The 26,756-nt window shown below is 40.7% G+C and overlaps 1 protein-coding gene across 2 annotated transcripts in view; it reads left to right on the top strand.

The window, feature by feature from the left end:
• Window positions 1-22,737, top strand: part of LOC124121747 (acid-sensing ion channel 1-like) — a 34,076-nt gene extending 11,339 nt beyond the window's left edge. For both annotated transcript variants that reach the window (XM_048396963.1, XM_046484808.2), the window contains 8 exons: window positions 7,965-8,108; window positions 9,450-10,017; window positions 11,562-11,660; window positions 12,725-12,905; window positions 16,818-16,874; window positions 18,007-18,100; window positions 19,005-19,102; window positions 22,012-22,737. In XM_048396963.1, the coding sequence (XP_048252920.1) occupies window positions 7,965-8,108; window positions 9,450-10,017; window positions 11,562-11,660; window positions 12,725-12,905; window positions 16,818-16,874; window positions 18,007-18,100; window positions 19,005-19,102; window positions 22,012-22,139 (1,369 nt within the window). In that variant the 3' untranslated portion in view covers window positions 22,140-22,737. The remainder of the gene's footprint in view (window positions 1-7,964; window positions 8,109-9,449; window positions 10,018-11,561; window positions 11,661-12,724; window positions 12,906-16,817; window positions 16,875-18,006; window positions 18,101-19,004; window positions 19,103-22,011) is intronic.
• Window positions 22,738-26,756: the final 4,019 nt, after the last annotated feature.

Here is a 26,756-nt window from a genome sequence, read left to right as displayed (position 1 = left end):
TTATGGAGGGTCAAACACCGAAGAATATAAAGTTAACTGTTTGGAGTTGAAGTTAAGAAGTCCTGGAAATTATCCATGTGTTTTACTGAGAAAGTGAACATGGCGTGTTTTGGCATGGATAGGCATGTACAGTGCATGGCTTCTCTCTACTCGTGAAGAAAAAAACTTGATGCTGTATTCAGAGAATGTTTCTCGTTCATTACAGTGAAATAAATATGATAGGGCATCTTGCGATGTGATAGCACTGCTTGTTTTAAGGAAAAGAATAATTCACCTTGGTATCACATAGCACGAAATACCTGAACCATCAACCAGTGCATTATCACTTGCAAAGGAAATGCCGCGACGGGACAGGTGATTGCGGAACGATACTTGTAAACACAGCCAGCGTTTCGTCTCTAGTGTGAGTGAGTGTTTTTGGTTTAACGCCGCATTGAACAGTATTCCAGTCATATCACTGCGTGTCAGTTTCTCAGCTGATGCAGATCTCAGACGTTTACCACTTTGGTTGACTCACCTAGAAACATAATAGGGTCGAGTCGGGATTCGAACCCACGATCATATGTTTTTGGCGAGCCAAAGGGACGCAACTCTGCACAGCGAATTGCGGCGCGTTATACGACTGCGACACCCTTGCCTCAGTTTCGCTTGAAAGTTAGGAATATTATAACCATATTATAGTACGCTATCCTCGTTGTACGATGGTCAATATGCGAAAACCTTGACCCGAGAACCCGACCGCTGAGGTGGTCTGGCAGGATCATATCATTCGTTTTGTTTTACCGAAATTAACTTCAAAATTTATGAAGTCTTCAAACCGTTTTCTGTTTCATTACAGTAGCTTAGCACCGAACCGTGAAATGTTAAAACCAGACGCCATCTTGTTTTCTAGCAGACAAGTCAATATTCATCACGTGACATGTCAATACTGATCATGTGACGAGTCAATATTCGAGGTCAGTGTCAGTGTCAGTCTATTTTTAATAGATGCGTAACACACTGTCATACAGACTATTCGACCCCCTGTCTTTTTTGACAAGGCTATTTGCCCCAGAATCTCCAAATGCTATATGACAATGGCAAGAGAAATGGTGAGATATCCTCGATTATCCAGTGTACTGGACACATTCGCCACCACAACTGCTCTTCTACACATTCCCCATCTCTCCTATCACAAACGTGGCACATAATACATTTCGCTTAGGAGCTTGAAAACAACAACCAATCAGAATACCTCTTCTGAATGATAGTTTGGCATAGATCTGTGTTCAAAGTAACGGAGACGATAAATTAAAGGGTATATAGCTAACTCTTACTAAAGACATTTCCTGGGTGTAACTATGTGTGTTCTGCTGCCAACAGTTCCCGGGTGTATTCAAGGTGAGGTGAGGTGAAATGGGGTTTAACGTCGCGTTCAAGATTATTGAACGTATACAGCGACGTGCATCCAAATGTGCGCGCGCGCGTGCGTGCGTGCGTGCGTGCATGCGTGCGTGCGTGCGTGTGTGTATGGCTGCTTGTACAAGTCCGAACTAATATAGTTCTAGCCCACTGAGATGCCATACAGCAGGTTAACATGAATACCCTACTCAGACACAGAAAACTGACTCAGTCCTTGTTTTAGCGCCTTTACGCCGAGCGTCAGGCAGGGTAACAACAAGTGCCATTGTAAACGACTTTCGGTATGATATGACCTGGGGTCGAACCCACGACCTTCCGCTCTCCGGGCAGACGCTCTGTCCACTAGACCACGGGGACGTACTGCAGCTGGTCTAGTGGAGTACGAGTGATGTTAACGACTTTCTCAATATTAAAGTAACATTGTCATTTGACTAGATGGCTATTTATGCGGTGCAATTCAAACCGAACGCAAAGCGAATCTATTATGCCAAATTGTCCAGGGTATCTATTATCATAATTATAATATCGGTGATGGTGGCAAACAAACGGATTTGATTTGTTGATATATATTGAAAACATTTGGCTGCCATCAGATGATCACTACTTCAAGCTGACAATTTGACATTGATCCTGGCTTCATTTCACCGATACTGCTCCACGCACATGTTGCAAGGTCGTGAGGTTTGTTCGATGGAGAGGTATGTAAACGTATTCCACAAGACATGGCATTACGAAGCAGTAAGCAAATAAGTCATACAAGTGCAAGGCGATTTGTCCGAAAACATCTGTGATTATCAATCAGGCTTTGTCAGCGAAAATAAATCAATATATGACAGGCTTATTTACAAATTCAAAGTGAAATTTCAATATAAAGCATGTTACAGTTGGTACAAGGTGGTGTTGATTCTGATATTTCTATAGGGTATCGTGTACTAAAGCATGTACATGGACACGTGATGGCATAATTGACGCGTGTGGTAACACCAGCAATACACCATTCTGCCTTACAGCATCTGTGATAGCCATGTATGTTAACTTGCTTTACGACATCTGAGCTGATACATGCATGTTCAGTACAGTTTATACTAAGACTGCTTTACGACATCTGATATGATACACGCATGTTCAGTAAAGGTTGGGGCGGTCGGGTAGCCTAGTGGTTAAAGCGTTCGCTCGTCACGCCGAAGACCCGGGTTCGATTCCCGACATGGGTACAATGTGTGAAGCCCATTTCTGGTGTCCCCCGCCGTGATATTGCTGGAATATTGCTAAAAGCGGCGTAAAACCAAACTCACTCACTCACTCACTCAGTAAAGGTTATATTAAGACTGCTTTACGACATCTGAGATGATACACGCATGTTCAGTAAAGGTTATATTAAGACTGCTTTACGACATCTGAGATGATACACGTATGTTCAGTAAAGGTTATATTAAGACTGCTTTACGACATCGGAGATCATACGTGCATGCGCAGTACAGGTTATTAAGCTCTTTCTAAGCGCGTGACACCTACGTAACCCTTCCGGTATCATCGCTGCCACTATTGTCCATGAGGCCATTGGAAGAATTTTTAAAATCCCAACACACCCAGTGAGGAACTTGGCAAACTATATTAAGACTGCTATATGACAGATGTCAAGAGACTTCACATGCACTATAGGTTAAATTGAGATTGTTTACGACGTCTGAGAAGATAATTGAATGTCATTTACAGGCCTTTATAAAACTGCTTTACGGTTTCTGAGATGATACTAACATCCGCAAAACATGCAACAAGTAAACATGGCCTGTTGCTATCAATTAACACACATGCACAGTAATGGTGAATCATATGTTCAAAGAAATTGTGGCATCCGTGATGACGTATGGAAGCGGGAAAAGGTTGATGTGAAACATCGTCATGTCATTTTCGATAATGCGCATGTACAGTGCAGATGATGTTTACCACCTACAGCATGCACAGTACCAAGTGACGTTCCGTTAAAACTGCTTTGGCATCTGTGATGAAGCGATGCTGCCATGTTGTACTACATATAGACCCGTGTTGATTGAGTACAGATGAGGCTTAATGTTTCGTACGGTGGGAGGGGCGGTCGGGTAGCCTAGTGGTTACAGCGTTCGCTCGTCACGCCGAAGACCCGGGTTCGATTCCCGACAGGGGTACAATGTGTGAAGCCCATTTCTGGTGCCCCCCGACGTGATATTGCTGGAATATTGCTAAAAGCGGCGTAAAACCATACTCACTCACTCACTCGTACGGTGTGTGTGAGTTACCGCCTTGAATGAGTCAGTGAGTAAGTGTGGGTTTACGCCGCTTTTAGCAATATTCCAGCAATGTAACGGCGGTGGACACCAGAAATGGGCTTCACACATTGTGCTCATGTGGGGAATCGAACCCGTATCTTCAGAGTGACGAGCGAATGATTTAACCACTGAGCTACCCCATCGTCCTCGTTTTGATAACAATTTCAGTTACTGTCATATTGAGTCAGCTTATTGTGGGAAGTGCGTTTACCATTCTACTCAAACCAACGAACACGAGTTTGGAGCTGACAAACCAAGAAACTTTAACTTGACCATATCTTAACACAAACAGAAAACCTGTCAAAATCTGTCAACATTATTATTTCATACTGGCAAATGGTAAATAAAAGCCATAACTATACTTAGTCAAATTTAAAACTTCACGAGAATCTGATGGCACACAAGTTCAGTAGAGTGTATGGCCCCATGTGCGTTAACAACTGCCAAACAACGCCTCCGCATGGACCTTGTGATGCTTGTGAACACATGATTTGGAAGACGACGCCATTGTTGCTGCAAAATGGTGCCAAGATCTTGCAAATTCTGTGGTTGGTTCTGGAGAGTGCGCAGACTTCTGCCAAGAGCATCCCAGACGTGTTCGATGAGATTGAAGTCGGGAGACCTTGACGGCCAGTCCAGGAAGTTGACTCCCGCATGCGGAAGGAAATTCCTTGTCAAACTTGCTGTGTGGGGTCTGGCATTGTCGTGTTGGAAGATCAAACCGGGTGCATGTGCTGCCATAAAAGGCAGAAGTTCTGGTGCCAGTACCTGGTCGCGGTAAGCAGCAGCGTTGAGGTTGCCACGGATGACAAGAAGCCTGGAACGTGCATTGCCACAGAAAGCACCACACACCATGAAACTTCCGCCTCGAAATCTGTCAACTTCCTGTACACAACACTGGGCGTAACGTTCATGACGGCGCCTCCACACCCTCGCCCTACCATCAGCAAATCGAAGATTAAATCGGGATTCATCACTGAAGACGACTTGATTCCAATTCCCCTGAGTCCATCGTAAGTGTCGCTGTGCCCACAATTGACGTCTGTGTAATTGAGTCAGAATCGGCCCGCAATATGGCCGTCGTGCTTGAAGGTGAGCAGTTCTCAGACGGTTTCGAACAGTTTGCGCACTCAGTCTACCCCAAAACAGTTCATTTCTGGTTGATGTAGCCGTCAAAAATCGGTTACGGAGGTGACGTAAAACAATCTGACGATCCTCTGCATGTGACGTCACACGTGGTCAACCTGGCCGAGGGCGATCAGCAGTAGTACCCGTTTGCTGTAGACGCGTCTGTAAATCATAAATAGTCCGTCGACTACAACCCATCGTCCTTGCGACTTCAGCTACGGACGTTCCCGTCTGCAACATGCTGATGGCACGTTCACGTTGCACATTTGAAAGGCGTGGCATGACAAATGGCCGTAAAGACTATTGTTTTCTTGTGTTTTTCTTTTTTTGTTAATGACTGCTAACAAGTATGGCTGAAAACACGTGCGGTATTATGGCCACGTGACCAGTTGCACGTGAAAAAACACTTTTGCCACTAAAGTGCTGTGCACATGATTTTGATTGATTCACCTGCACAAAAACGGGTGTTATCTGAAGACAATACGTGGCCATTACTGTTTAAATACATAATAAGGGCCCACAATGATAACTGGTCAAAATGATAAAATTTTGGGATCGTGAAGCTTTTAATTTGGTTTAGTATATTTCGTTCGCTGGGCTTCCATCTACACTATTGGCATCCAAATAAACACTACAGGAAACTAATGAAACGACGAAAGTAACGACGAAGATTTCAAAGAGCGTCGTGCGGCGCTTGCTCAAACGTTTTTAGGGTTGCAACATTTAAGGACATTTCTAAATTTGACGCATCAGTGACAAAGAATTATATCCGATGCAATTCCCTATTTTGACTTGTACCATATGTTTCAGGTGAACACTTGACTTGTGTTTGCATGTGTGTGTAACGAGTACCACCGGCGAGGCAGGATACACTCATTACGCAAAACATGCTTATGAAACAGTCGGAATCGTACATTAGACCCCATGATAATGAAGATGACTTTGTCATTTGTATTGCATGTTGTATTCCACGAGTTAAGACACACCTATACATTTCTTCTGTACATTCTGGAAATATAGAATTAACTTCTTTAATGGTCATTGTTTTTATTTCTATCTACGATGAAAATAATGTATGCATGCCATTGGTCATTACTTCGCATTTTGAAATCCAGACGGTTTCTGTCACAAACGTGTAGTTGTATGTGAGACTCGTGAAGATCCGAGAGTGGGTCCTCGGCAACCGATAGTTGTCGTGAATCGGGTGGTCAGGCCTGCTGACTTGGTTGATGCTTGTCGTCGTATCCCATTTGCGCGGATCGATGCTCATGATATCAATCACTGGATTGACTGTTTGCTGTTCTGTTTTCAGCATGAAGTCAGTGGCTTACAACAAGCCGGAGGGCAACGATATCAATCACTGGATTGTCTGTTTGCTGTTCTGTTTTCAGCATGAAGTCAGTGGCTTACAACAAGCCGGAGGGCAACGATATCAATGACTGGATTGACTGTTTGCTGTTCTGTTTTCAGCATGAAGTCAGTGGCTTACAACAAGCCGGAGGGCAACGATATCAATCGCTGGATTGACTGTTTGCTGTTCAGTTTTCAGCATGAAGTCAGTGGCTTACAACAAGCCGGAGGGCAACGATATCAATGACTGGATTGACTGTCTGCTGTTCTGTTTTCAGCATGAAGTCAGTGGCTTACAACAAGCCGGAGGGCAACGATATCAATCACTGGATTGACTGTCTGCTGTTCTGTTTTCAGCATGAAGTCAGTGGCTTACAACAAGCCGGAGGGCAACGATATCAATGACTGGATTGACTGTTTGCTGTTCTGTTTTCAGCATGAAGTCAGTGGCTTACAACAAGCCGGAGGGCAACGATATCAATCACTGGATTGACTGTTTGCTGTTCTGTTTTCAGCATGAAGTCAGTGGCTTACAACAAGCCGGAGGGCAACGATATCAATCACTGAATTGACTGTTTGCTGTTCTGTTTTCAGCATGAAGTCAGTGGCTTACAACAAGCCGGAGGGCAACGATATCAATCACTGGATTGTCTGTTTGCTGTTCTGTTTTCAGCATGAAGTCAGTGGCTTACAACAAGCCGGAGGGCAACGATATCAATCACTGGATTGTCTGTTTGCTGTTCTGTTTTCAGCATGAAGTCAGTGGCTTACAACAAGCCGGAGGGCAACGATATCAATGACTGGATTGTCTGTTTGCTGTTCTGTTTTCAGCATGAAGTCAGTGGCTTACAACAAGTCGGAGGGCAACGATATCAATCGCTGGATTGACTGTTTGCTGTTCTGTTTTCAGCATGAAGTCAGTGGCTTACAACAAGCCGGAGGGCAACGATATCAATCGCTGGATTGACTGTTTGCTGTTCTGTTTTCAGCATGAAGTCAGTGGCTAACAACAAGCCGGAGGGCAACGATATCAATCGCTGGATTGACTGTTTGCTGTTCTGTTTTCAGCATGAAGTCAGTGGCTTACAACAAGCCGGAGGGCAACGATATCAATCGCTGGATTGACTGTTTGCTGTTCTGTTTTCAGCATGAAGTCAGTGGCTTACAACAAGCCGGAGGGCAACGATATCAATCGCTGGATTGACTGTTTGCTGTTCTGTTTTCAGCATGAAGTCAGTGGCTTACAACAAGCCGGAGGGCAACGATATCAATCACTGGATTGTCTGTTTGCTGTTCTGTTTTCAGCATGAAGTCAGTGGCTTACAACAAGCCGGAGGGCAACGATATCAATGACTGGATTGTCTGTTTGCTGTTCTGTTTTCAGCATGAAGTCATTGGCTTACAACAAGCCGGAGGGCAACGATATCAATCGCTGGATTGACTGTTTGCTGTTCTGTTTTCAGCATGAAGTCAGTGGCTTACAACAAGCCGGAGTGCAACGATATCAATCGCTGGATTGACTGTTTGCTGTTCTGTTTTCAGCATGAAGTCAGTGGCTTACAACAAGCCGGAGGGCAACGATATCAATCGCTGGATTGACTGTTTGCTGTTCTGTTTTCAGCATGAAGTCAGTGGCTTACAACAAGCCGGAGGGCAACGATATCAATCGCTGGATTGACTGTTTGCTGTTCTGTTTTCAGCATGAAGTCAGTGGCTTACAACAAGCCGGAGGGCAACGATATCAATCACTGGATTGACTGTTTGCTGTTCTGTTTTCAGCATGAAGTCAGTGGCTTACAACAAGCCGGAGGGCAACGAGGAAGACAACACCAGCATCAGAGACCTGGTCATCAAGTATGCAGCCAAGTCCACCGTGCACGGACTGCCATCCACAGTGGCCCATTCCATCTACACTGGTCAAAGGTGAGTCCGACTGCTAGTTCTACCACAACTACTACTGCTACTACAACTATAACTACACCTACACCGACACAACACTACTGCTTATACTTCTTCTACTACTACTACTACTGCTGCTGCAGCTTCCACTACCAAATCATACTAATTGTACTTCTACTACTACGACTACCATCACTACCACTACGACTCCTACTACTACTACTACTTCTACTTCTACTACTACGACTACCATCACTACTACTACTACTACTACTACTACAACAACAACAACTACTACTACTACCACTACTACTACTACTACTACCACTACTACTACTACTACTACCACCACTACTACTACCACTACTACTACCACTACCACCACTACTACTACCACTACTACTACTACTACTATCACTACTTCTACTACTACTACCACTACTACTACTACAACTCACCATCGTTTCCCCCGATCACTGTACTTATCTCAACACATCATAATTAGTTTTGACTTCTACTTGTCTGTGTTACTGTGTTTATTCAACGGATGTTTCGTGTACATAAAGCAAGTTAAACGTTAACGTTCTATTCCATGAAATATATGCAGTTGTACTTACTATGTCCCATGTTTTGTTTGCTTTGACGTGCGGTGTTTGTGTACATGATCCCAAAAACAAGAAATGTGGTCAGTTCTGTCTCGGAAACGAAAAGTCACGATATTTAAATCTGCCGAAGTACGATTGTATTAAATCTGTATGTGTATAGTTAATAGGGGTATTTTCAGTCAACACTGATGAATGTGTTGTCGAACGAACTTGTTACATCACTTTCCTTTTATATAATACTGTTACCCTGGTAGTGACCACATATCTTGTAGCTATTAATTGTTGCATCACAAGCCGTAAGCTATATCAAAAACTCGCGTAGCTTTGAGTGCTCTCTCTTAAAAATGACCTGGAAACTTTACTTGAATATTTTTCAAATTTAAAACTTCTTGATCTAGGTGATGAGTGCACGGATGTGTGCATGATGTAATCGTAATGATCTCGGTGATGAATATCATTATTTGTTCCATGTGACTATTTTAAGGACACGTGACGTGACATTTTTTCGAAAAGAAGAATTTTGTATGTGACATGATGATTTGTAACATACACCTGCTTATTTTCAGTAGAAAAAGTTTTGAAAATTTAAACTAGCCGCCATCAAAAACAGATATGCTACTCTGCTAACCTCAGCATACAATGCATACGGTCGTGAGTAGAATAACGTTTTTTTTATATATTGTATTCTTCATGGGACATCAATGCTTGAGGACAAATGTCTTTCCAAAAAAGACTTCAAAAGTGGATATTATTCTTTCAGATGTTTTTGGTTTCTCATGGTGTTCACAATGGCGGCGTCTTTAGGCGCCGTGATAACCATGCAGCTGAAGAACTACTACGAATGGCCGACAGTCATCAACATACAGGAAACACCCATGAGTGCCTTTGATATTCCGGAAGTGACGATATGTAGCCAGGAACCAATGGCATTCACCTTTTACAGTGATGTCTGGAGGAATGCAGTCCAAGACTTCAGAGATATGGACATTGCTGTCCACACGGAGACGCTGGTACTGTCCAATGACCCAGGCTGTAATGCCACTGACCAATCTGGGCAGTGTTTGCTTGACAAAGCTAACAGCACAGAACGAACTCGACTTCTAACGGCGTCTCTGGACAGAAGTGGGTGGGACTTCCCCAAGGCTGAGTTCTACAAGAAGGTAGTGACAGACATGGGGTTCTGCAACACATTCAAGACGTCGGAGTTCCTGGAGGTTCTTGCGGCCAGGAATGCAAGTTTGAGTTCAGCTGAAGTGCCTTTGGATATCGTGTTAGCAGTGAAACCTAGTTTCACGTGGGTGTTCCCTGGAAACAGAGTTGGGCTGCAGGTAACACGACAACATCTAACAATCAGTATCTGTATCATTAATGGCATTCTATCTATGCCGGTGATGTATCGGGTTTTTTACAAACCCCTATTTCATTTTTTATATTCATTCCAATATAACATTAATTCATATCATAGTAGAAGTAGGTGTACTACAATGAGTTACTTTTGTACTTTTACAGTTGTCAGCTTGGTTCCAGTTATGTGACATCAGCTTGTTAATAATAGACTTGTATCTAGACAAGACACTGGTTGGTAGCACAAGCAACTGTCAAAGTTGTCGGAGTACGGTGACACGCAGTCAAAAATTCAATCCTCATCATTGTTGGATCTTATGACGAGCAGAGTATTGCGGTCCTAATTCGCTTCAGAATCACCACGGTTATAAGTTATACGTATATAAACTGTTTATTACCCATAAGTAAAGCATGGTCGCGTGTAATACCTCTCCGATATTTTCACATGAGTATTTTAGCGATTCTCTGTGATGACTGGGTAGTTGAAGCCATAATACGTAACAGTGTTTCATCGTTGAGAAAATACGATGGCGTCATCCATTGTTCATGACGTCACAAATTGATTACATAACTGATCAACAGACAGCCTTCAGTTTATCTTTAGTTTATCTTTTGGGTTGACACCTCATACGTGTTTCATCATTTAGTTTTTCATTCATCAAAATGTAAATGTCAATATATAGAATAACCAACTGGAAACTCGGAATAAACACCATTAGTTCACTCGGGACAGATCATCCGTCATCCCTCGTATCCCGTTAGTAATCTGCTAAATATTACCCAACGGGGTACGGACACAGGTCAACAGAATGTCCGCAATGCTCAATGAGCATTATTACTTTTGCTCCATTGTTTTCATTGAAACGAAGTCCTACAGCAACGTGACGTCATTTGAATGCTTAGTCGAAGAAAATTGAAGAAAACATCATCCATTGTTCATGACGTCACAAACGTTTTTATGTGACGTCGATCACATAGGTTACAACATTAGATCAGGAAGCCCACGTTTTTTTATATTGTCTCTGAAAAAAGACTTTGAGTGATATAACGAATAATCTACTCGCAGCTCTGAAGTACTTTTAGCTGTCCCTCGTGAATTAAAGTTCCTCGTTAGTGCTCGGAACTGATTCGGATTATTGTCCTAGTTGCCCACAGAACAGGTTCGGAACAAATATAATTCACTTGGGACAGATAATCCGAAATGCCTAGTAGCTCGTAGATTATTTTGTAAATATGCATCAGGAATACCGAAATGATTTATATTGTATGTACATGCATAGTATCAGCTGCAGGCGCCATGGTGATAGTGTCTGTGCATGAGTGAAATGTGTACATGTATTTCAGCTATAGACGTGTAATACAGTGGGTGTTCTGCTTAACGATTTGCACATACAAATAAAATTAATTTATTTCTTAACATATGGATAATCATTATTGAAGTTAACAAGTTAATAACAACCACCTGGGATTTTTTCTAATAAATGAGACATTAGTTCTATTTTAAGCTAGGTTTTGTATGTTAATCAAGGTCACTCTCCATACGAAGGATGAAACACCGTTTCCACGGAAGAAAAAGGTTTTCGTACCTGTCAACACCAGTTGTCGCATCAAGTACAAGAAGACAATTGTAGGTTTGAATTCTTTTGAATGGTCAGTATGCATATGCTTTTTCTATCACGCACATCACATGGCAATTTTAAAGAAAATGTTACAATATCGATCTACCTTTTGACAGGTATCAGGGACTTAACACACAGCCGGGCAAAAGAAAGAATACACCCATGTTTGATGGTGGCTAAAAATGAAATAAAAAGGAAATGATTATTCGATGGTGATGTATTTGATATAGGCACCATAGGCAGGCGTCATATCAATAATTATCTCACACCAGGTGACGAGCACATGACGTCTCAAGGGACATGGGGTCGGGATATCACAGTACACAGTAATGAGCAGAGTAAAGTGGGGATTTTCCAGTGTATACTTCTTTTGCCCGCTAGTTTAGTATGTAATGTTGAAGTACTAGATTTTGAGCTTCAACTAAATTTTGGTTCGACTAAACTTACGATAATTAGTAACACCCAGTATGATAGAATGATGGATGTACAGCAACCGTATGCTATTGTAGACCGCATACTATAATTGCGCATGTTGATAACAAAACTAAAAAGTATCCATTCCTCAGAATGGATCATCAAATATTGTTTCTTATGTTATTGATCATTGAAAGAAATGTGACAATTCGATTATGTCTTTTAAACCATAGCTGATGCCTGCAACAGTTTGTAAAAAGTGATCGAAGGCTGGGTAATTTTGTGTAAAAACTGCCTTGGGCAAGAAATGAATTTAAATAGAATAAAATAAAAGCATTTTTATTGATTTTCAGATACAAAAACATGTCAAAAGTACCCATAAGCAGTTGTGTATTATGCGAAAAACAATTCTTAAAAGTTTTAAATCAAATTATATTAGATAAAAAAGTAGAAGTTGAGTGGAGTTGAGTGCTGACTAATCGCAAATACTTTTAAAATAAACATATATTTTCTCATGTAATATCGCTTACTTAAAATATTTTCAATCGAAAATCAACTGAGAGGTATATTTTCTTTTGCTTCTCGGATTATAAAGAACCTAGACGGCAGAAGAAAATGAACCAATAAAAAGATGAACAATGATATTTTATCCTGACAGAGAAGAGCCCTCACAACGCCATACAAGTCCTTCACTGGTGAGCAGTGCATTGACACAGAATCTAGCGGCTTCATAAACCCTCTGACTAGATACGGCACGTACACAAAAGATGCGTGTCTAGCCGAGTGTTTTGTCAACTTCACCATCGCCCACTGTGGATGTCGATATTTTCTTCATCCAGGTAAATACATAGATCAGATTGCAGCAATCTTTGCAGATAGAGACAACTGTTTACAGCTCTGTACTCGCATCTGTCGTGGTACTGTCTGGTATCAAGGTTACACCATTCTTTGATCACGGATACAGCATTCAAGGACCCGGAAAAGCTCTCCAAACGATTTAAAATAGACACGTGGAGGCCATTTCCTAATTTAATGCATCAGAGACCAAAATGATGTCCGATGCAATTCCCTATTTTGACTTTACCATACGTTCCCGTGTTCTTCAGGTGCACACTTGACAATTTGCGTGTGTTTGTGACGGTAGGAACCGGTGGGGCAGGATACGTTCACCATCTCGCGAACACCTGGTATCATCACTATTCGATAGTAATAAATAAACACATGTTCATGATACAGTCGGAATAGAACAATCGACTCTGCTTTTAGCTGGGATTTCTTGTGAATATGGTTAGGGTGTTGTCCTTTTCAGGAATATATTTCCCATCGTATGCAGTATGTTGCATGTCTTCTCAACATGTGACATTAATCGGTAATCTGAACAAGTTTACAGTCAACGTTGCGCCTCTGATAACATGGCTTCGCTGAACAAATAGTTTCTCCTGTCGACCTCTCATAGAATTGTGAATTAGGAGATTAGGAGAATGCGAAACTTGTTTATCGACATTGTAAATAGAGGTTATCACACTTGTGTACTTTGGGATGGTAAATATCCTGTACTAGGAATAAACATTGCATTTATATACATAGGGTTTATTTCTTATATAGGATATTTACCACCTCAAAAACACAAGCGTGATAACCTCTTTATCATAGGTCTTTTATGAATTCTGTCAAAGAAAAATCTGTTTTCATCTCTTATAAAGGGTACGTAAACATTGCAAGCTTTCTTTGAATGTGTGCATTAACATATATTACGTCATTAGGTCAGTTAAATGTCAGTCGGACAGTGACAACAGTCAATATAGTTCCAAATAAAACCGTGGCGTGACTACAAATATGCAAAATAATAATTGTATACGCATATGTTTTCTTGAGGCATTAACCTTGATGTTTGTTTGTTGTTTAACGCCGAACTCAGCAATATTCCAGATACATGACGGCGGTCTGTCAATAATCGTGTCTGGACCAGACAATACAATGATTTACATCACGAGCATCGATCCACGCATTTAGGATACCATGACATGCATCAACCAAGTCAGCGAGCCTGACTGCCCGATCCCGTTAGTCGCCTCCTACGACAAGCATGGGTTGCTGAAGACCTATTCTGACCCGGATCTTCACGGGTGGTAACCTTGATGCAAGCACAGATATCTTTAGCAGGGTTGTATGCTAACCCCAATATTATTCTCTTTTTACGTAAATGAACTCTCAACAGTTATTCTTGCGCATGGTATTCACGGTGTACAACTATTTCAGATACGTTACATATTTTCATGCTTGTTGCTGACGATGTCATATTAGAATCAGATACAAATGGTGATCTACAGTGTCTTAAATATTTAGTTGACAATAGAGGAACATATGATGAACTTAGATAAATCCAATTTTGTGTTATTCAGAAAAGGTTGTATCGTGTCTGTCAAATTGGCAAATGGATTTACAAGGGTAACTATCTCAATGTTTCAAATAACAAAACGTATCTAGTTTTGTTATTTACATGTAAATGCAAGAGAATATTAAACCAGTCTTGAATATCCGCCGAAATAGATTTCGCGGAAAGGGCAAAATAGCTGTGAAAGTTATATAAATGAACCACTGAAAATCAGTGATGACACCAGGTGTTCGCTACCGATCACATAATTTGCATAAATATTATGTATTAATTGCCTGACGCAGCATTCATGCCATTTGACGGCGGCCTGTACACTAGCCAGACATTCAAGTGATGGATGGGCCAGTGACATGAAAGTGCATTTGCTGATTTTGTTGAAAATTGTATAGTTATTTGAAATTACGACTCACTGTGTACAAGAGCAGAGATGCTGCTGCTTTAAAGAAAAACATTTAAGATATATATCTGTTTTGCAACACAGTGTGTGTGGGTGGGGGGGGTTGGGGGGGGGGGGGGGGGGGGGGGGTTTAATGTATCGGCCAAAACATTTCTTTTGTAGTTGACTCAGCATAAATAAGTGCTGCTGAGCTTATGATGAAGCTCGGGAAACTCAGTTCACCAGCAGAAAGATCGACCCAGTTCAAGTAAATATAAAACGTCAAAGCATGAATAAAGCAGTTAGTATTAGGTTTGTCTGTATGAGCTAAAAGGGCATTAATTGAATTGAATGTCAATATGGGAAAGCCGGGTTTCACATCCCCTAGAGTGTTCTTTTTGATAGCCAAATACAATCAATATTACTTTATGCTGTGGTGATATGGGGTGTTAAGAGATTTGATTGCATGGACAAGATGCATTTATTTGCTTGAAAAAAAATCTTAATGTTTGACCACACACACCAAATGCTATAGTGTATGGTGAATGTGGTCGATTTTCCACTTACATTAATGCAATTATGAGAAGTATGAAATATTGGTTAAACATTTAATGAATGCACGAAGCACGCTTTCCTATAAAGGCTTATAATATAACATGTTAATATGATGAGATAACTCGCGATATAAAACACAAGCATCCGAAAAGAGGTATTTGCTGTTGTCATATGGTTTTGGAATACCATGGTTATCATAGACAGTTGGTCGGCATGAATCTGTCCTTGATCTGTTTTGAGAATGTGCTATTAATATATTTCATCAAAATTAAAAATCAATTAGTTGTGTGAAATATAAGAGTCTGTTTGAGCGTGAGAGTTACCTAACACTGTAATACAAGAAAGAAAATAAAGAAACATCTTTGGATCGACCATTTGATATTCTGGAGGGGGGAGGGGGGGGGGGGGGGAGTTGAGGCTGAGATTTCATCAAAAAATATAATTTGTTCCTGAACATACTTGAAAAAAAAACCAATGGTCCACATTGTTGAACAAAATGAAACACACGGTACAAGTCAAAATAGGGAATCATCACGTTTGTCTCGAATGCGTCCAATTTGAAAATGGCCTCCACGTGTGTCTCAAAAAACCTTTTTGAAAGCTTCACTGAGGCCGTCAATGTTGTCACCTTGATCAAACACCTTTCGAGTCGTACAACGCTCTTTCATATCTTCGTGGAAAGAGCATGCTCGATTGTACCTAAACAATTGTGAAATGTAAACACAAAAAGCTGGAGCTGATGGAATATCGCTTGACATAAAGGCAAAACTGACTATTGGAAAGTTGAAGTCATCCCTCTGGTCATACAGTCTTGTGCAGAGTTTTTTGTTACTCTGAATCTTTATGCATAGATCTAAATATGAAGCAGACAAGGCGATCTCACTGGTCTCCTTTATTTCTAATTCTGGTTGTTAAATCCGTGGAAGGGAATCGGCTGTTTGATGTTTGGTTATTGAACGACATCAGATCACAACATTTCACGTAGATGATATCAAAGAGGAAGTCCGACATTTCACATATTGTTTTCTTCGTGAACTCATTTGCTTGAACATCTGAAGGTGGAATATAACTATATCTATGGTCACCACGTTTAGTAACAAATGTTCCATGGATCAAGAAATTAAGTTTTTCCTTAAGTTTATTATGTGGGGTAGCAGTGCACAAAGTTGAAAAATCAAATGTTGAACTTTCTGAGGTTGCACACATTCAAGCAAATCCTTGGGGTGTTTGGAATCCACGTGGTATTAATTCCATTTGTCTCAAATTCTTCCTGTGAATATAACGAAAGTCCTTCGTTGTTAGTTTTAAGCATTATCCCCTTTTCTCGTTGTTGGTCACTCATTGATACATTCTTGTGATTTCCATCAGACAACGTGCAGCATTGTATGGTTCCGGTCTGTGTTTACGTTTCATGTTTTACTACAGGTGACGAGGAGATGTGTTCTTCAAAGGGCACGCCCAAGTGTATGGAAGAATCACAGGGTGAGTAGATAGTGGTAAATATCCAACACAAAGTCAACACGTTCTTGAAACACCTGGTTACTAAGTGGGTTTATAATTAACACCACACTGAGTGAGTGAGTGAGTGAATTTCGAGCACGGGCATGGTGCTGACAAACCTGAGCGAATCTGGGATTCGAAACTACGAACATAGAGTTCTATCACGAGTCGCAGACAACGCACTCACAGCACAAAGTAAACACAATTTACATACTTCAAAACACAGTCCGATAACAATTTTAAAACTTGGATTCTAAAGGGTAAATTCGACACAAAGAGAACGTTTTATACGCTATTCATTCCATGGACACATATACATATTGCAAACTGGTAAGTAGATAAACAATAACTGTGATTTTTTAACGTTTGCTTATTCCTACAATGAAACCTCGTTAGTCAGATAGTCAAGCACCCCCGCTCTCTGTTTTGGAAAGTTTACGTGTATATAGATATTAATATTTAAGTATAAAACCAATTAAAACCAAAGATGAGTGTTTCACCAGTCAAGTTTAATGTTGCAAAACATCGACTTACAGAAACCTGAAATGTTTCTGCACGTCTTTAGACTTCCTCGGTGTATCAGCAATTGTCACAGTGGTATGATGATGATGAACTTGTTTCTGTGTATAGCGTTGATTTTAGTTTCGCAAAATAATCGACGCTTCCCCATAACGTTAAACGTCTTGTTACTTAGAAACGCCTGTGTTGTCATTAAAGTTTGATATGTTTTCTGCATTTGTACTTTCAACAAATTTGCCTTCACGGAAATCAGCGGAAAACCAATGGCCTCCGAAGGGATTTTACTTTCAAAGTCTTGAGAGGTTTTTCTCTTCCTGTTAAATAACTAGCAGTAAAAATTTAATGGACCAAATCTAGGTTTGTTGCAATGATTAGTTAATGATCTGGTTACGTGTTACTACGGAAGAATTCTGTGGTTAGTGTGCTGTCAGGATAAACATGTTTTAAAGACCGTAGTCCTTAAACTTGCCCAGAGTTGCGTATGCTACTACGTACACCGACTTCGACCTCCCCAAAGTGTGAAATTGAAATCGGGAATATTAAATCCCTTAAAGGGCATATGGCACTTACACCTATTGTGTTTCCTTCTCTCTAGCACTGTTTGGTAAGCACAACGAGAGATGTAACTGCACCGCACCGTGCGTGGAGACGGAGTTTGATTCCTATCTCTCCAGCAGTGAGATAGTCAAGTGAGTACGTGCACAATCAAAGGCAAATAGAGGATGAATACACAATGCCATTTAGAAAGTGGTCAAATGTAACAAGTGTTATATTTTGGACAACACTTTCTCATTAAAGTACAGATTCTCGTACTTTTTTGGGTGGAGTCCCTTCCGGGACGAGAATATGTACTTTACTAAGAAAGTGTTATCCCGAATATAACATTTGTTACATTTGACCACTTTCTTATTGGCATTGTGTATTTATAGCATCCGGCCATGGGAGCTGTGCCAATTTACACTTGTCAGAGGGGTACTCAAAGTACGTGATCTAGACTACCAGTTGTCGGACTTTCATTTTTTGTGGAAGCCTCGGTGGCTAAATGGGTTAGATCGCTGACTTTGTTTGCTGGCGATTAGGTGCCTCACTTTGACAAGTGTGGGTTCGAATCCCGGACGGGACCCAACCCAAAAAAGTACGAGAATCTGTACTTTACTAAGAAAGTGTTATCCCAAATATAACATTTGTTAAATGGAGGATGGTTATAAATAACAAAAAAGTTAACATCCATAACTTCTCTTCCCTAATGATATATCTAGTAAGTAAATTCCTTTGTCAACTGCTAAAGATATGCAAGAAAACTCGCTGAAACATTAATAATATTATACTCCCCTCATATATTCAGCATGTATAGTTAATAAAAAAATTCCTCATGTTTGTAACATGGCCCAATACTTAAAGTACAGTTTCAGAGTGAGAAAGTATATATCAAAACCTTAGTCAAGTTTGCCTCACGTCGTCAGCTATCCAACTACTCTCCGCCGCCAGCGTTTCTTAACTTCGCCTGATTTGTGAGCCGTGTGCATACGTCCACGTGACATGTAACGGAGCAAGACCAAATGAATGACTTGTTAATATCTATTTCTGTTCTAGGCCAGAGTACCACATGATGCATCTTGAGCTGATGAGCGCAGCTGAAGTGAAAACTGAAATCAGCCAAGTACCGGTGTACACACTGGAGTCGATACTGGGTTTGTACATAGGTTTATTTGAAAAGAAAAGTGAAGCCTCATGTACTGGAAACGCAGTTACTCGAGGTATCTCTTGTAACTTCATAATTAAAAATACTTAACCTATCATTAGTATTCGAAATAACGGATAAGACGACCGGTTTTGCTGCTTAACCAAATGTCGGAGTATATTTTTAGATGTTTTGCAGGATATGGGATAACATAGTGTTTAAAGAGTTCGCGCACAATGTTGGTGCGATGGGGTAGTTTAGTTTTTAAAGCGTTTAAAGCTCGTAACATCAAAGACCCGGGTTCGATTACCCACATGGATGCAATGTGTGAAGTCCATTTCTGGTGTCCCCGTCGTAATATTGCTGGAGTATTGCGGCGTAAAACGATACTCACTGACTCACTGCTGAAAAACTCATCTTTCTTATGGGTCGACATCTTGATATCTAGGTGTGGTGCCTATGGTTGTGGTTGTGGTGGCTGTTGATGATGGTAGGGATTGGAATAATATTATCATGGACGGTCCCTCAGAGTGGCTTTGATGGACCAAACAGCATAGAAGCTGTCGTAAAATAATTCCTCCCGACCAGCTGGTATAATCTCATGACACACCAACATTGTCACCACCGAGTCGGACCACCCTCTCCATTTCGTCGCCTCTTGATGTTTTTAAAGAAGTTTAACAAATATGAATGAGTGAGTGGGTGTATGTTGTTTTACTCTGCAGTCGGCAATAGTCCTGACACATCACGATGGCCTGGTACAAGATCGAGCTTGAATCCAGCAGCATTAGCATGACGAGTAAATGCGTTTTTCGCATGGGTAGTCCCGCATCATTCAGATGCTTTAAAAATAAAAGCGACAAACCCCTTTCCATATTCGGTTGTACGATTCCGACTGTATCTAGAGCATGTGTTTATGAATCACTATCAAATAGTGATGATACCAGGTGTTTACGAAAAGGCAAAAAGGAATGTGTTTCATTCAATAGTATTACAGATGCAAGTTATTATTATTTGTAATGTGGTCTCAGAAAAAATCGCGCGTATGAAACCAGAGGCTGTCTACCCTGACTCTGATAGTTTAGTTTTGCTATAAACTCTCCGAACATTAAAAATACCTGCCATTAATCCCGCGAAGACCCAGAGCTCGAAATATTCAATCGTACAAATGGAACCCCAAATTTCGGACGAATTATCTGGAGCCAACACTTGGACGCAATTTGTTACCGAAGACACGTATAATCAGAAATATATGTCACAGTGGGAAAATTAAAAAAGAGCAGATTAGTTCAGAGTGAAACAAAGAATTTAAAATGAATGCAAGTTACGACATGGTTCGTTCTTCCTAACCTTTTTTTTAATTTTCAATCGTATTTTATCTGTGCTTTAAGGTCAGTAGGAAAGGTCAAACCCAAGGCCTGTCACACGACAGTTGGTTAGGCTTTTTAATCACACGCGTTGTTCCATAGCCTCGGTAACCGTTTGATAGCAAACAGAATTCTAATTACGTTCGCGTAGTCCGGTTCATACACTTTCAATGTACTATTTTGACTAAACTTAATTTGGACATCTTAACGAATTAAGGAGGCATGAGTTATCCCCCTTGTAAATCCACTGTGGTGAACTTGTATACATGGATACAGAGGTCATTTCTGTCCTCTCATAGTTACATCCCTTTGTACACACATACCAAAGAAGAGTTACTGGCTTGTGGTCGTATTGAATTATTAACAGCGTATAATTTGTTTTGTGGGAGATTCAGTAATTTTTGTCCATGTCACGACGCAATGTGCTGATCAAGCCACATGCATCTGCATCTTTAATTTTCAAAGTATGTTTAATCAATGCATTTGCTCATTGTATTCTTTCATCACTTGTTAATGCTATGGTTCTGTTAAGAAACACCGTGGGGTGCTGATAGGTTTAGGAAACTTGCTGAGACTATGAAGATATACACTATATGCTGAGACTATGAATATAATACTATATGATGGAAATATGATGGATTCTGAACTATTTATTTACTTGATGGGAATTATATGACATACTTGCTATCGTCTTTTCATCCGTCCAGACTCACAATTTTATTATCTGTTCAACCAGTGTTACTGAATGATAATGATGCTATTGTAAACAGCTAAAATAATTGCAATTTGGGAACTGGCCCAATTTACGTTATTACCCACCTCTTTTACATACCAGAACTTCAGAGTAAAGTTTTATATGTGTGTGTATCCTTTTTCTGTCCTCTGTGTTCCGATCGGGTGAACACTGGCTTGTGTGTCTTATATTCCTGACACAAATATAAATTGCCAAATTTTCATACAGTAAACTACGTTTGTAACGAACACGCTTATAGCGAACTGACGGATATAACGAACTCTTGTTTTTTTCCCGGCCATTGATATATATAAAATGTTGTAAACATGCTTATAACGAACTACGGTTGTAACAAACTAAACTTAGTGGTCCCTGTGAGTTCGTTATAACGTACTATACTGTACTTAGTCACTTTGGCACCATTACTTCACCTTAACGACACATCGTAAAGTACATTGCACATTCGAGGAAAAAGGAAATTTGTAACACAAGTGACAAATGTTTCATGTTAAGTCATGATAACGACTGATTAATAGTCCCAAAACCAAAATGTGACATCATGTAATTTCATATATCTAATTCCAACGGTTTTGGCAAATAAAATCCTCATATTTACATCGTGCCAAACGTCAATAGCATATCTATCTATTTCCTATTATAAGTTAAGGGAGAGAAAGCAGAGAACGTGTACTCTTTGTAAATACAACACGCAAAAGGCAAAAAGTGGGGAACATAAACCATATGTGACATAACAAATATTTTCAAGTAAACGCCTGATGTGCACCAACCGTGTAGTTTTACAGACTGCTCTTGTTTCAGGATCAATCGGTGGAATGATTGGGTTGTTTATGGGCTTCAGTCTCGTGTCTCTCATGGAGTTTGTGGAGCTCATCTTCATCGCCGTCAGTCAATGCTGTGCCTGCCTCAAACAGAAACGCCGCCCTTGACATTTTAACGGATTGATTAACGTACGATACCCTTTATAACAAATATTGCTCATTTTTCCGCGAGCAAGAATGGTTTAACCAGAAGGCGACATGATAAACAAAAAAAGGGCTGGAATTATTAAGGGGAGAGTGTTTGAAGACAGATTCAGGGATAAATTCAGGAAATAAAATGAAGAACTCCGTGAAGGTTCGTGAAGATATGCTTGTAGCTTTATTGTTGGTAAAATGTTGATGTTGTAAATGGTATTTTAATTGACAACCAGTCATTATTAACTTGTTTGATATTATCCCAACCACCATCCCAAGATACAAGTGGTGACACTGTGGGTTGTTATGAATGTACAGTAACAATTGCTTGTTATTAACACACTGTAACTCTCTCTCTCTCTCTCTCTCTCTCTCTCTCTCTCTCTCTCTCTCTCTCTCTCTCTCTCTCTCTCTCTCTCTCTCTCTCTCTCTCTCTCTCTCTCTCTCTCTCTCTCTCTCTCTCTCTCTCTCTCTCTCTCACTGAAGAATGACACCTCCATCTGTTCTTTCTTTGTGGTAATTTCATTAGGGAGAAAACTATATTTAGATTAATAAAAATATTTATCAATTAGTCTGTGTGCTTTTACATTTTGATGTATTTCGACATTTATGGAGTTTCAGGAAACAATATGAGATCCCTAGTCAGCCACAGGTGGCACTTCTGATTTTCAAGAATTTTACTGACACTGACACGCCTAATGATACATATAACCATACGTTTTGCGACCCACATGACTCGCAGGTTAAATTAGTTTCGTTAATTCGTATTTTGTATGCGTACAGGTCGAAATAGTCTACGCCCAGTAAAACCCTGCATACTTGTTATACGTCTCATGAATCAGAGAGGTGCCCGGTGCAGTGCAAGTCCCAGCATATGGAGAACTCTGGAAGTATCCTGGCTGGTGTGACCCTACGGCATGGGTCGTTTACTATGTTTTCAGTCACTGGTTGTCTCACCCAGGCTTCATTATTTAGAGTCCGCAATATAGCTGGTATATTGGTGACTCAAAACTACATTAAACATTCCATATTATACAAGAACACACACACACACACACGATGGTACTTGTTGTTACCCTGCCTCGGCATTAGAGGGATAAAACAAGGACTGGTCGTCTCGGAGATAGTATACTGTGTCTGAGAGTGATATCTATGTCAAACTGCGGCTTGATATCTCAGTGGGCTAGCACTATAAAACCGGCACAAGTCCGGACTAGTGTGAAATTAGAATTCCAGGAATCGGAGATTGACGGTATGAGTTTTAGAAGAATTAACAATTTTAGAAGCAATAAACCAAAGACTATAGTTCGGGACCGGTCAATTATTATAGCGATGGGTCAGAGGAAATCGGGGAGGGTCTCCAAAAAATATGACAGTCTCAAGGAGAGGGTAATAAAATAATAGCACACATATTTAAGCAGGAGGATTACAAAATGGACCATATAAACTATTAACTAATATTACACTATAAAGTTATTGTAGCATGTTGTCTTTCAGAGAGGGTCATGCAAAAATGTACCCGACATAGGCAGGGTCATCCAAAAATATGACAAGCGTTAGGGGAGGGTAGTTATTTTCTGTACATTTGTAGATCAACAACCCACCCTGCAATACGTAACACATCCCCTATCAACTTCCACGATCCGAGAGATAGATTGGATGTGAAAAAGAGAGGACAGAGGCTCAAAGGTATTAACGTTTATATCAATAGTGAGTGAGTGAGTTGGGTTTAACGCCGATTTTAACAGTATTCCAGTTATGTCTCTGGAATCCCTGCTGGGTTCATCAAACGGTTCCAACCTTACATCAATGAACAGCATGTCATGGCAGCCAATGGACGCAACCGCTGTATAGCTGACGTTATCGCTGTGATGACTCGATAGAGGAAAAGATCGTTAAATGTGTAGACACTCATTAGAACCCCTTTTCTATAATTATGTGTTATTCTGATACAAAGAAAAACCAATATCTCGCACTGATCATTTTCGTTTTATTTGGTGTGTTCGTTGTTTTGGCATTTTCTACAAAACCAATTCAATATTTCATTGAAACTATTCTTTGTATAACAAAATGAAGTCCTCAAAGATAATGGACTGCGTATACGATGATGGTGACGGTTTAAAAGCATCTTTATAAAACAAACAGTTACAAACATGTAAAATCGTTTATCAAAATATGTATCATTTAGAAATGCATTATACTGCATTACAAAGGCATATATAGATTTTTACCCTACGATTTGTCTGTTGCGAAGGGTTTTAGGATGTAATAATCAATGGTACGCCCAATAACAGAAATTAATGAAGGGCTGTAACTGTACTGCCGATACAAAATCTCAACTACACTTATGGGCAAAAGAAACTACCCCATATACCAGACTTAAGTAATAATTTGAAACATTCATCACCTAAACCCAACCAACACGAATGTATGAAAGCAGCAATCTAGTCACGGAATCTCGTGCAAAATGACTTGATGCGCGTGAAAAACGATGTTATTGGGACTGGTATGGTATAAAAGCAGTGGATCTGTCTTCTGGGGATAGGTCGGGGTGGTTTGGGGGGGGGGGGGAGAGGTGGTCACGGACGGTCAGCAGAACATTGGCAGAACAGAAATTGGAAACGGGTTGTCTGTCCTGCCGAAATTCGATTCCAGCTTTTCGGTCGAGGCACGTTGTTGCATTCGGGAGGTCGTGCCATTCGGCGGCGGTAGCTTCATGACTTTTGACGGTATCTGTGGACAGCAGACCACGGATATCGTAGTTTTCAACGCCAATCCCATAGATGACGTAATTCGCCTCGTTGCTACAACATCTTCGGGCAATATTCCAGGAGGACAGCAACCATGAACTTTCTCAAAGTCAGCAATGTGATCGATGTGTCATGAATGATCGGGGAGAACAGGTGGCCCAGTCGACCAAGTTGCGTCCCTTGGGCATGTTAGAAACCTATAATTGCGGGTTCGAATCCCGGTCCGTTCGCTCGTGGGTTTCACCGAAGTGGTAAACGTCTGAGACCTGCATCACTTCGGGCTTTCCTCCCACATTAAGCTGACACGCCGTGATATAACTGGAATACTGTAAACAACGAATGATCGAATACCGGACAACGTACCCCACGTCAGGATTGTGCCCCGATACGCATTATTTTATCAACTTTCCATTGAATAATTTGTTAGGCTTATGCAAAACATCGTATTGTGAAATGACATCTATCATTTCTCAACTGTATGGTCTCTTCTTTCAACGATCATCATATCTTACTTCGTGTAGTTAGTTTTCCCTGGGGGCGGCCGGGTAGTCTAGTGGTTAAAGTGTTCGCTTGTCACACCGAAGACCCGGGTTCGATTCCGACATGGGTACAATGTGTGAAGCCCATTTCTGGCGTCCCCCGCCGTGATATTGGTGGAATATTGCTTAAAGCGGCGTAAAATCAAACTTACTCACTCCTTTTGCCCTGAGAGAATACAAGCGAATACCATGACCTACCCACAGCCATCACAAACATAAACTTATGCCGACTCATCTTGGAAACTAAAGTCAGCCAATGTAGACTCCTTGCGATTCAGATTTCGAATATTATAGCAACGTATGCTGGCAGTACGAGGCGACTTGATAGATCGGGTGGCCAGGTGATTTGGTTGACTGCTTGTCATCGTACCCCGACGGCGTGGGACGATGGCATTGAATGACATCAGTGATGCGTCTTGTCTGGTCCATAACTCGATCACTTACCTACAACTGCCATACAGCTGGAATAGTGCTCATCGACGATAAACAACAAGCAAATGATGATGGCATTTAAAGTTGAAAAAGAAAATTACCACTTTTACGATTAAACCCTTTGTTTTGTCATGTCTCCTTGTCATGTTCGCTTAACAGGTATTCCTCACCGTTTCAAATCCCTTTTCAGAGGATTATGCAAACCTTATTGCTGCAAATTATTGCTGACTCATATTAGATGACGAGCAAAATTTATTAGTAAGATGGCAATGTTACGTCTTTAAGCACACATGTAATGACCCTGTTGATATGTTACAGCAGCGGATAACCCAGTTACAATCGAGCATAACCCAGTTAAAATCGAGCATAACCCAGTTACAATCGATAATAACCCCGTTACAATCGAGAATAACCCAGTTGCAATCGAGAATAACCCAGTTACAATCGAGCATAACCCAGTTACAATTGAGCATAACCCAGTTACAATCGAGTATAACCCAGTTACAATCGAGAATAACCCAGTTACAATCGAGGATAACCCAGTTACAATCGGGAATAACCCAGTTACAATCGAGAATAACCCAGTTATAATCGAGAATGACCCAGTAACAATTGAGCATGACCCAGTTATAATCGAGCATAACCCAGTTATAATCGAGCATAACCCAGTGACAATTGAGCATACCTCGTTACAATTGAGCATAACCCCGTTACAATCGAGAATAACCCCGTTACAATCGAGCATAACCCAGTTACAATCGAGTAAAACCCCTATACAATCGAGAATAACCCAGGTACAATCGAGCATAACCCAGTTACAATTGAGCATAACCCAGTTACAATCGAGCATAACCCAGTTACAATCGAGC

Source organism: Haliotis rufescens, unplaced genomic scaffold (assembly GCF_023055435.1).
Source record: "Haliotis rufescens isolate VD_foot unplaced genomic scaffold, xgHalRufe1.0.p SCAF_16, whole genome shotgun sequence".
Lineage (NCBI taxonomy): Eukaryota > Metazoa > Mollusca > Gastropoda > Lepetellida > Haliotidae > Haliotis > Haliotis rufescens.
The sequence above is the reverse complement of the archived record's forward strand: the minus strand, read 5'-3'. Positions and strand labels throughout refer to the sequence as shown.